Consider the following 12,311-nt stretch of genomic DNA (forward strand, 5'->3'; position numbering starts at 1 on the left):
AATAAAATCCAATGTAATAGACAAGAGCACCAACTAGTGTCCAAAGCAGTAACTCACTTCTCCAAGAATAGCACAATCCATTTGTAAATTGATGGCACACCATTGAGCTCACATATTTATTTTTTCTTGAAATACAAAGAAATCTCAGTTGATTGAACATCTGGCAGCAAAGCAAAATAGCTATCACATGAACGATTCATCCCTATTATTAAATGTAATGAGATTTTCAACAAAGGTTTGTTTTATGTTGCTGATAGAAAGAATGGCAAACCACTATTGAAAATGGCGATTGAAATGAAATTCATTTTGCCAAATGAAGTTTTACATCTTCAATCATGTTAAGTCAGGGCCTGTGTTTATTTTGTGTTTTGGTGTGGAGTGATTTGATCTGCTAGCTCACAAGTAAAGGTCATAGGATGAACCCTAATCTTTTAAAGGTCAAAGTTTAGTGTGTTAGAGAGAGGTGTCAATGTAAAGGTCACATTCCAGTATGTGTGTGAGAGTAATATCACAGTTCACTCGACTGCATGATCACTCTACAAATGATTCAACATTAGCTTTGTTAGAGAAAACGTACAAATCATTTTGTGACTGACTCACAAAACCTTTGCCAGGCGTTATGAATTAGATGTGTTATCAATTTAATATAGAGATATGTTTTTGGCACGTATTACATGAGCATACAAGACCTTTTAAAATCTCAACTTTAAGGCACTTTCTTCCTCAAATAAGCTGTTAAAAAATTGAAAAGCTGTTGAAAAAAAAAAAAACCTATAAAAACAAATGATTAAATACTCCACTGTGAGTATGGGCCAGAAGACAGGACAAACTTCCTCCACAATGCAAAATAAAATCACCTTATATATGCATCATTATAACATTTGTATATAGTTTTTAAAAAACTCAGAAAGGCCATTTCAAATTAGATAAATAGGCTTCATGATGCACAAAGAAGAAATCCACATCTGGTTCAGTGTTCAGAGAGAACATTTACAGCAGTTACATATGTTCTGGATGATTCTGTAGACATGTGATGAAATCTTTCACCGGTTGACCCTGAAAACAGATCTGATAAACTGCATTAAACAGAGGAAACCTGCAGAGAGAGAGATAGAGACATAAAGAAATTAATAAGGCAACATCTAATAAGTTTATTGGTATTTTACTAATATATATATATATATATATATATATACTATAGACTACCAACCAAACACTTTTTTTAATCATCAGAAACAAACTCAGTTAAGTGTCCAAACTTTTCACTGGAAGTTCACTCAAAATATTCCTTCTCGAATTACAGCTTTGTTAGAGGATGTTTCTAATACTGTGAAGAACATAAGTGATAGTTACTTTTCCACCAGGTTTTTGTGTTTTAAGATCTGATGAACTTCTGCTGCGGTCGCTGGACCCTGAAGTTTCTGTCCATTTAACATTTCCTTCTCAAGCTCTTCAATAGACTGAACACACACACAAAATACTCTGGTTTAATGAATTTGGTGATGCAGATTAATTACAAACATGGTTCTCTAAAAAAATGAGAAAATAAAGTACAACGTATAAACTAAGATCAAACATACTTTTCCTGTTCTTGCAAACGCTTCCCCAATTTTGCGGTTGCGTCCTCCATAGCAGGTGGTGATGAGGTCAGCGACGCCGCAGCTCTCCAGAAACGTGGCGGGCGAGACCGGACTGGCCTTGCAGAATATCCGAGCGAAAGCGATCATCTCCATCAGACCCAGACGGATCACAGCGGCTTTAGTGTTGTCACCGAAATCTAGACCGTCACAGAAACCAGCACCAACAGCCACAATATTCTACAATACAAACAGATTATAGAAAAAAGAAAAAACTGATTTTGTAGCAACATTACCAAAAAAACTATTCAAACCAAACCACAAAAAAACATACTAGAACAAAACGTGAACCAAAACACGAAACAACAGAAAAAACACACACACACACACAAAATTGATGAAAAACATACCAAAAACAAACAAAATAGACCCCAAAACAAAACCAAAAACATCAAAAAGAAAACCGAACTCCAAGAAAATCCCAAACCAAAACAACCAAACAAAAAAACACTCCACTTCAAATTATAGCAATTTTATTTTAACTTTTGGTCTTTTTGCCGCATTACTGAAAAAAGAGAGGTCAGGAAATAATGTGGAGAGAAAGTACGGGGAACAAGATCACAAAACGCAGCAAGCCATGAGGATCACGAGCACAACATCTTAACATGAACTACCACACATGCATCATCTCTCTCTTTCAGCTTTTATATAATACAGTCGTAAATGCTCCAGAAACAGGTCTAAAAGCAACAGAAGATATGGACATCTGGAATGGAGAGATTATGTGAAAAAGATGGAGTGAACGTTCACCTTTAACGCTCCACAGATCTCCACAACATCTGCCTCTTCCACCACCGTCACACGGAAGTTCTGCGTCTGCATGAGTTCTTTCAGCAGCGGCCCGTGAGCTTTGCTTTTACACCCTGAACACATACACAAGGCTATTATTTGAAGAAATAGTGGATCATTCTCTACATAATAACTTGTATAGTTAGTTATAGTGCCATTTACAGACACTTTGTCCTCCTTAGTCATTACCGCAACGCAAATATTTCAAACTCATGTTCCTGGGAGTTTGGGGATCGAACTGTATTATTATGTTTATGATGACATTAAAATACAGTCCATGTCAGCAGGTCTAGTGATTAACATTAAGTAACAAATTAACATTTTTGTCTGTGTTGGTATTGACAATATGCAGTGGTAATGATGAATTTCTGAAAAAATGCGATCAATGTCCAATTTTAAATGCCTGAATAGTTGAGGATCATATTCCACAAGTGCCTATAGTTACAGAATCAGCAAAGTATCTTGAACATTCAGCCATTAAAGAAAATCGAAACTGACCGATTGTGGTTTCGCAGAATTTCTCAGCAGCCACCTCATTGGCCAGATTGGCTCCCATCAGCACAGTCATAGTGATGCCCAGTTTCTCCCTAATGACATCAGAGATGAGTTTGAGCCCGTCAGGACCCTCATCCACACCCTTACAAAAAAACACACAGTCACACACAGTGATATAGAAGTGTTGTAGGTCCAAATACACGGTTAACAATTACACACAATTAACTTCAGAAGGTAAAAAGCACATGTAATCTGAAACCTTTATGAGGGACATCCCCACAGCGTCTGATTTGATGTGACCTTTAATGGTTTCACAGACTCTGGACACAAACTGATGAGGTATGACAAAGATGAGGATATCTGCATCCTTCACTGCGTCCAACAGCTCTGGAATCGCTACCTGAAGAAGAGTCAATTATCAGATAGGAGAAGACAACAGCTAAAAATGAAAGAACAGCATAAAGTAAATGAACTCTGTGTATGCAACGGTACTAACTACTATATTCATATTCCCTGGTTATTTTCATACTCCAAGGCACTTCAAAGGATACCATGGTATTGTCACGATACATGTCCAAAAAACATGACAATACCATGGAACATTTTGTGATCTCACCACATTGGGTGGCAGCTTGTGTCCAGGAAGGTATTTGACGTTCTCATGCTCGGTGTTGATGATTTCGGTGAGTTTGCGTCCGTTGATCATCTCTTCAAACACCCACATGCTGACTGTGCTCTCAAACGTGCTGGACTTTGCTGCATTGGCACCCACGATCTTGGCAATGGCAGAGCCCCTGTGGAAATGCAAGAACTTTTCCATAAGATTGCTAATAAGCTGTAAGCTGTGCCAAAATAGCTGCAGGATAAACTGTGCTCAGAATGTCCACTGAGACGGTAATTACAGCGGCTTGTCCACTGCGGGATTAATTAACAGAACCAGTCCAATGACTGTGGCACTGGCTGGTGTACAAGTGTCTAAACTGTTTTAACTGATTGTGAATATAACTTGTAATTCTAAAATTAAATTGAAATAGAAAAATGCTAAATACCCAAGATAGCACATGTATATCTCTGAGATGTCTGGAAACATCACATTCTAATTAACATCTGCTAAACATCTTAAAAAGATCAGATTTACAAACATTCTAAATCATAAACGTCTCAAATACATCTGCTGAACGTCTTATTGACATCCGAGAGGAAACCTCTTATAGACGTATTGCAGATGAGCAAACAACCCTTACAGGAAGTGCACCTAGACGTCTATTTGATGTGTGTGTTACATCTGGAAGACGTATTTTCTAGGTTGTTTTCTGATCTGCAATACGTCTATAAGACGTTTCCTCTCGGATGTCAATAAGACGTTCAGCAGATGTATTTGAGATGTTTATGATTTAGAATGTTTGTAAATCTGATCTTTTTAAGATGTTTAGCAGATGTTAATTAGAATGCAATGCTATCGAGATGAATGATCTAAAACAGACATCTCGGAGACGTACGTGTGCTATCTGGGTTTGATAACTTCAGTTCTGCGGATCTTTATTGAAGGGTTGTCATGACAAAAGTTTTTAATACTGTCCAATAAGTGAAAGGATGGTATTTGGGATAAAAAGCCCCCCATAAAACACATTGTTTTTCTTAAGCGGCAGGAATAGATTTGTTATAAAGAATGTTATAAAGGAAGTGGGCTCACATTGACTGATCCAATCAAAATAGTGATTCATTTATTTATGTAATAGTTAAAATGTCATGAAATGCCAAATGTGACCGAAATGAACAAGAAAGTATGCACCCTTTTCTGAAGTGGTTATTTTGGAAAAGCATTACCTTAATTTATATATATATATATAAAGCATCTTGTTGTCTCAAATATATTTGCATTTGTTGACCAATTTTGCACTATAACTATTGCCCCCCTATTTTAACAATATCACTTTAACCCCCCTGGTGAGTGTCCTCACCATCTTTGTGCTTGTAGACCCCGTTGTACCCGACTATGTTATTTTTTGAAGTACCTTGGACTATCATGTAAATACCTTGTATTAATATAGTATTCTAAGCAGTGTTATTATAGTTAACGAAAACAAACTAAAACTAAATAAAAAAAATTTCGTCAACTAAAATTAAAATAAAAACTGAAACTAAACTAAAATACTTTTTCATAAAAAACTAACTAAAATAAAAACATTCTTAAATTCATCTTAGTTTTAGTTTTTGATATACTAGGGTGAATATGGGCAAAGTGGGACACTTGAAAAATGTTCCAATTGTTGAGACTTTTAATTATGATCCAAACACACATAACCTAACATTATACCTTCGAAGAAAGCTGAAGATGTCTTCTACTTCAGTCAAGAGCAAAACTAAAGAAATACAATATATGGACAAAAGTATTGGGACATCTACACATTACACCTACAGGAGCTTTTATGACATCCCATTCTAAATCCATAGGCATTAATATCGAGTTGGTCCCCCCTTTGCAGCTATAACAGCTTCCACTCTTCTGGGAAGACTTTCTACAAGATTTTGGAGTGTGTCTGTTGGAATTTTTACCCATTATTCCAGAAGAGTATTTGTGAGGTCAGACACTGATGTTGGACGAGAGGGCCTGGCTCGCAAACTTCGATCTAGTTCATCCCAAAGGTGTTCGATAGGGTTGAGGTCGGGGCTCTATGCGGGCCAGTCAAGTTCTTCCACACAAAACTCATCCAAACATACCTTTATGGACCTTGTTTTGTGCACTGGGCACAGTCATGCTGGAACAGAAAAGGGCTTCCCCAAACTGTTTCCACAAAGTTGGAAGCATAGAATGTTCCAAAATGTCTTGGTAAGCTGAGGCATTAACATTTCGGCAAAAATTCCAACAGACACACTCCAAAATCTTGTAGAAAGTCTTCCCAGAAGAGTGGAAGCTGTTATAGCTGCAAAGGGGGGACCAACTCGATATTAATGCCTATGGATTTAGAATGGGATGTCATAAAAGCTCCTGTAGGTGTAATGTGTAGGTGTCCCAATACTTTTGTCCATATAGTGTACTTACTACTGGGAAGTGGAACCTTTGAAGACCCTCTTTTGACCAAATCCCAGATTTTTTAAGCATTAAAGTGGGACAGAGGAAAAATGATTCTCTAGAAAATATCGACAAAATATTTGGAATTAATTTTTATATTTTCTTATACACTTTTAAATCATGATGCAACATTTAAAAACATTATATCTCAATTTATTTTTTTGTCATTTTCTTTACCATTGCTTTTCCCACCCGGTGGTCATGAAATGAACTCTGCCACACATCCCAAAGTAAAATCATAAATGTAAAACCTCATAAAGTTAAAGAGATTGTGTACACAAAAAATGAAAACTCTCTCATCATTTACTCACCCTCATGCCATCCCAGACATGTATGACTTTCTTCTGATGAACACAAATATATTAGAAGAACATCTCAGCTCTGTAGGTCCATACACCAAGTTAACAGGGTCCAAAACTCTGAAGCACTAATAAGTACATAAAGGCAGCATAAAGTAGTCCATAAGTGCTTTAATTAATGTTTTCTTAGGTAATCTAATCAATTGAGGGTGAGAACGGACCAAAATGTAAATAATTTTTCACTATAAATCTTGCAATTGCAGTCTACAGGACCGATCATGATTTCAAGCTCGATTACACTTCCTAGTACAGATCGCAGAGTGCTAGATGGCACTGGGAAATATAATCAAGCTTGAAATCATGATCGCTAAGGAGAACGCTGATGTCAAGATTTACAGTCAAAAAGGACTTAAATATTTATCTGTTTCTCACCTACACTTATCATATCACTTCTGAAGATATGGATTAAACCACTGGAGTCTTATGGATTACTTTATGATGTCTTTTTGGAGCTTCAAAGTTCTGGTCACCATTCACTTGCATTGTATGGACCTACAGAGCTGAGATATTCTTCTAAAAATCTTCATTTGTGTTCTGCAGAAGAAAGAAAGTCATACACATCTGGGATGACATGAGGGTGAGTAAATGATGAGACAGTTTTAATTTTTGGGCGAACTATCCCTTTAATTGTTTACTTCCCAAAGATTAGTTTAGTAATGATTAATAATGATTTAAGGAAATTAATGTGGATACAGTGTGGATCAAGCTTTGTCACTTTATCCATATTCACCCTGTGTTATAACATTTACAATGCAAAATAAAAATAATACAACTATATAGAGGTAACACAAGACTGCCCTGAGAAATGTAATGATGTTAGACTTTTTAAATGATACCAGTAAGCTTTGGCAGCCATAAAAAAATACTAAAACTAACAGAATAACTGAAAACTACCACAAACTAAAACTAAGTTGGAATGACAAATTGGATAGAAAATAGAAATAAAAACGAAACTAAAAATCCCAAACTATAACAACACTGATTCTAAGAGTATCATGGTATTAACAAGCTGATACCACTGTACTAAAACATGGTAGCCTAATGCACCTCTAAATATAAACTGAATAATGTAATCTTTAACATCTGAGACAGGAACTTTCCTTGCCATTCGGTTTAACGGGGTCACTGGACACCCGAGTCAATCATTACTCAGCAAATATAACCTCAGTGAATACAGAAGACACATGCAAATTCGGATTAATCGTATATTTCAAGTGCTCATATAGACATGGTTTGCAGAGGGAAGCATTGCAACATACCGTCTATAATTAAGCAACTTTGTAAATGGAAATACATTCAGTTTTGTGCCTTAAATGATCCTGTCAAAGACAATCTCAGTCGCATTGCTCTATTATAGGTCTATGATATAGCATGTAAAATATTCATGCAATGTTATATGTCACGCACCAGTTGCCGGAGCCGATAATGCAGACTCTCTTGGCGGCCATGCTGAGCGTCGGTCCCGGCTGGACGGGCTGAAGGACACCTGTGTGTTCGAGAGCCGCTGCCGGACCGGAGCGACGCGCTTTTATAGTCCGTGAACGCCCCTCACACCCTTTACGCGCATAGCCCTTATTCACTATAGCACCATCTTTGATTTTTAAGGGGAATTACAATGAGGCTGTGAGGGATAGGCTTACAGGCTCTTCAGTGGGCTGTACTGCAGTTTAAAGTGTTTTTGGATCATTCCGAGGACAAAACATTGATAAAATATCTGTCCAAGATCATTCAGTATACAAAGAACTCCAGACAACACGAGTTGTGGAAAATCAGATGTGATCTAGGAGCTTTATACCATTCGTGCCATTGAAGAGACTGTACAACTATGCCTCACTATGGCAAGCCAGTTATGCTTTTAATGCATCCAGCCTTACTCGTTGTGATTGTATTTGTACTAGTAATATTTCAGTTACAGAGCTCTACAATATATTTTCTACTAGTAAGAATTCCAAGTACAGAGCTCTGCAATTGATTTTTACTAGTAAGAATGCGATTGCAGAGCTCTACAATTGATTTACAGAGCTCTGCAATTGCCTTTTTACTGGTAACAATTCCAATTAAAGAGCTCTGCAATTGATTTTTACTAGTAAGAATTCCGATTAGAGAGCTCTGCAATTAAACATATCTTTAATGTAATTTTTACTAGTACAAATTCAATTACAGAGCTCTCTAATTTGGAATTCTTACTAGTAAAAATGGAATTACAGATCTCCCTAATTGGAATTCTTACTAGTAAAAATGGAATTACAGATCTCCCTAATTGGAATTATTACTAGTACAAATGGAATTACAGAGCTCTCTAACTGGAATTCTTACTAGTACAAATGGAATTACAGAGCTCTCTAACTGGAATTCTTACTAGTAAAAATGGAATTACAGATCTCCCTAATTGGAATTATTACTAGTAAAAATGGAATTACAGTGCTCTCTAATTGGAATTATTACTAGTACAAATGGAATTACAGAGCTCTCTAACTGGAATTCTTACTAGTAAAAATGGAATTACAGAGCTCTCTAACTGGAATTCTTACTAGTAAAAATGGAATTACAGATCTCCCTAATTTGAATTCTTACTAATAAAAATGGAATTACAAATCTCTCTAATTTGGAATTCTTACTAGTAAAAATGGAATTACAAATCTCTCTAATTTGGAATACTTACTAATAAAAATGGAATTACAGATCTCCCTAATTGGAATTCTTACTAGTAAAAATGGAATTACAGAGCTCTCCAATTGGAATTCTTACTAATAAAAACGGAATTACAGATCTCCCTAATTTGAATTCTTACTAGTAAAAATGGAATTACAGATCTCCCTAATTTGAATTCTTACTAGTAAAAATGGAATTACAAAGCTCTCTAACTGGAATTCTTACTAGTAAAAATGGAATTACAGAGCTCACTAACTGGAATTCTTACTAGTAAAAATGGAATTACAAATCTCTCTAATTTGGAATACTTACTAATAAAAATGGAATTACAGATCTCCCTAATTGGAATTCTTACTAGTAAAAATGGAATTACAGAGCTCTCCAATTGGAATTCTTACTAATAAAAATGGAATTACAGATCTCCCTAATTTGAATTCTTACTAGTAAAAATGGAATTACAGAGCTCTCTAATTGGAATTCTTACTAGTAAAAATGGAATTACAGAGCTCTCTAACTGGAATTCTTACTAGCAAAAATGGAATTACAGAGCTCTCTAACTGGAATTCTTACTAGTAAAAATGGAATTACAGAGCTCTCTAATTGGAATTCTTACTAGTAAAAATGGAATTACAGAGCTCTCTAACTGGAATTCTTACTAGTAAAAATTGAATTACAGAGCTCTCTAACTGGAATTCTTACTAGCAAAAATGGAATTACAGAGCTCTCTAATTGGAATTCTTACTAGTAAAAATGGAATTACAGAGCTCTCTAATTGGAATTCTTACTAGTAAAAATGGAATTACAAAGCTCTCTAACTGGAATTCTTACTAGCAAAAATGGAATTACAGATCTCTCTAACTGGAATTCTTACTAGTAAAAATGGAATTACAGAGCTCTCTAACTGGAATTCTTACTAGTAAAAATGGAATTACAGAGCTCTCTAACTGGAATTCTTACTAGCAAAAATGGAATTACAGAGCTCTCTAACTGGAATTCTTACTAGTAAAAATGGAATTACAGAGCTCTCTAATTGGAATTCTTACTAGCAAAAATGGAATTACAGAGCTCTCTAACTGGAATTCTTACTAGCAAAAATGGAATTACAGAGCTCTCTAATTGGAATTCTTACTAGTAAAAATGGAATTACAAAGCTCTCTAACTGGAATTCTTACTAGTAAAAATTTAATTACAGAGCTCTCTAATTGGAATTCTTACTAGTAAAAATGGAATTACAAAGCTCTCTAACTGGAATTCTTACTAGTAAAAATGGAATTATAGAGCTCTCTAATTGGAATTCTTACTAGTAAAAATGGAATTACAGATTTCTCTAATTGGAATTCTTGCTAAAAATAATTCATTTTCAGAGCGCTGTAATTAAAAACGAACGGGAGTCAATGGAAACATATAACAAGTAAACAGTCAGAGAGAGCTCTCTTATTGGTGTTCTTACAAGTAAACATTCAATTAGAGAGCACTGTAATTGGAATTCTTACTAGTAAAAATGGAATTACAGATCTCTCTAATTGGAATTCTTGCTAGTAATAATTCATTTTCAGAGCTCTGTAATTAAAAACGAATGGGAGTCAATGGAAACATATTACAAGTAAACATTCAATTAGAGAGCTCTGTAACTGAAAATCTTACTAGTAAAAATTCAATTAGAGAGCTCTGTATTTGAAAATCTTAATAGTAAAAATTCAATTATGAAGCAACACTGGGAACATGAAAAGATAATTTGGCTTTCCACACCTCACAGCCTAGTTGTCATTCCTATTCAAAATCAAAGATGGCGCTAGCATAAATATGGTCTAGTCTATTGAAAGCAATACGAGCTATGCAATTATTTACTATGTACAAACTCTTTTTTTTAATGTAGTTTTTTCTTTTGTTGCTTTTTTCATGTAATATCTAATATTAACCCCTGACATGTATTGTTATGTGTACTCTTGTTGTACAGTTTGCATTATTCTAATAAAAAATAAATAAATGGTCTATTGGCTCATCATACCTCATGTGCGCGCAACTCATGACGCAATTACGGCACATTAACATATACTTTATTATTAGGAACCATTTTCTTATTCAGGTTGTAAATTAAGTAGAATTTCACTAGATAAAGTCATGAATGCCCCCACCACCTCATAAAAGAGTAAGGGGATAGGTTTGACATGAAAAAGTACATGAACACTTTAATTATACATAACAATCAAAATTATAACCTTTAAGTAACCTAATGCTTTAAGTTAGCGATTTTTAACAAAAACAGACGCACACATTTTAGTCTCGTAAGTCTGAGGTGGTAACCATAGCAATAGTTAGCAGTTCGAGTGCTTTTTCCGTTAGGATCTGTATCGATTCAACTTAAGTTTGCAAATTATAATAAATTATCACTGTATATATTGATTTACATATTACATTGACAAAAACAAGCATCTAAATATAAAAAAAAACATAGATATGGTTAACTTTGCGTTGAGACGTTTCTAGCTATAAGCAGTATATGCGGCTGCTTCAGGTCCCCAAGCCACCAGGGGGCCCCGCAAAGCAAGATCGTTTTTAAATTTTTAAATATAATAAAAGCTGCGAGTAAGACTCGGGCAGCTGTTATGGCTTTATAGACCAATCCATGGCAATGTCACCGCTTGCGTCACACATGGAAGTTGCGGCAAAAACCATGCGCAAACAGTAAACTTCTATCAGATTCAGTTGTTAAAAAATGATTTTGAGGGCTCACGTAGACGGCTGTGGCTTCAAGCCATCAACAGAGCTGACTGGAATGAGATTTCAACTCACGGCTTTGCAGCAAACATTTATAGCGAACATCATTAAATATTTTGTATCAACTCATATCATTATAATAATTGTATTGCAAACAATATGTCTGTTCTTTTGTTGTTTTTCTGTCGTACTTTCATTTGATTGTCTAATCTATCAAATCTAACACCGGATTCCAGATTTATGCCACCACTTACTGCGCATACGCTAAATTATTTTTAAACAATGGGATTGGTCTATTAGACAGTTACAGGTGGCCCCCTTGTGGCCCGAGAGGGAAGGGAGAATTTAACTGCAAAGAGAGAGTTGTAGCTAGATGTGACAGGCACGTGCAAGCTCAAAGGGTTTTTCGTCATCATGAAGCACACCTAAAAGTCAGGAGCGGACAAAAGTAGAGTAGAAATGCAGCCAGACCACTGGTATTAGATGGTATTTGTTTGTTGTCATGTATTAAATTGCAACAATTAGTTAGCTAATGTTTTGAAGTTGTGTCCTGCGTATTTTTAGCTAATATTTGAATAAGACTGCATT

The 12,311-nt window shown here is 35.5% G+C and overlaps 1 protein-coding gene across 1 annotated transcript; it reads right to left on the reverse strand.

The window, feature by feature from the left end:
- Positions 1–102: 102 nt before the first annotated feature.
- On the reverse strand, positions 103–7,922 carry gpd1b (glycerol-3-phosphate dehydrogenase 1b). The gene is made up of 8 exons (XM_051694997.1): positions 7,761–7,922; positions 3,538–3,715; positions 3,181–3,321; positions 2,925–3,063; positions 2,388–2,500; positions 1,581–1,817; positions 1,354–1,460; positions 103–1,096 (listed from the first exon to the last, which is right to left on the reverse strand). The coding sequence occupies exons 1-8, from the start codon at positions 7,799–7,801 to the stop codon at positions 1,000–1,002; spliced, it is 1,053 nt and encodes a 350-aa protein (XP_051550957.1). The 5' UTR covers positions 7,802–7,922; the 3' UTR covers positions 103–999.
- Between the last annotated feature and the right edge of the window lie 4,389 nt (positions 7,923–12,311).

Source organism: Myxocyprinus asiaticus, chromosome 50 (genome assembly GCF_019703515.2).
Source record: "Myxocyprinus asiaticus isolate MX2 ecotype Aquarium Trade chromosome 50, UBuf_Myxa_2, whole genome shotgun sequence".
In the NCBI taxonomy this organism is placed as follows: domain Eukaryota; kingdom Metazoa; phylum Chordata; class Actinopteri; order Cypriniformes; family Catostomidae; genus Myxocyprinus; species Myxocyprinus asiaticus.

Bases quoted from the DNA above. Each gene is read 5' to 3' on its own strand.
- gpd1b (XM_051694997.1), bottom strand. From the start codon at position 7,801: ATGGCCGCCAAGAGAGTCTGCATTATCGGCTCCGGCAACTG. The intron at 2,501-2,924 runs GTCAGTTTCGAT...GTATGTGTTCAG, and splicing joins ATTCTGCGAAACCACAATCG to GGTGTAAAAGCAAAGCTCAC. The intron at 1,818-2,387 runs GTGAACGTTCAC...TTTGTATTGTAG, and splicing joins AGATCTGTGGAGCGTTAAAG to AATATTGTGGCTGTTGGTGC.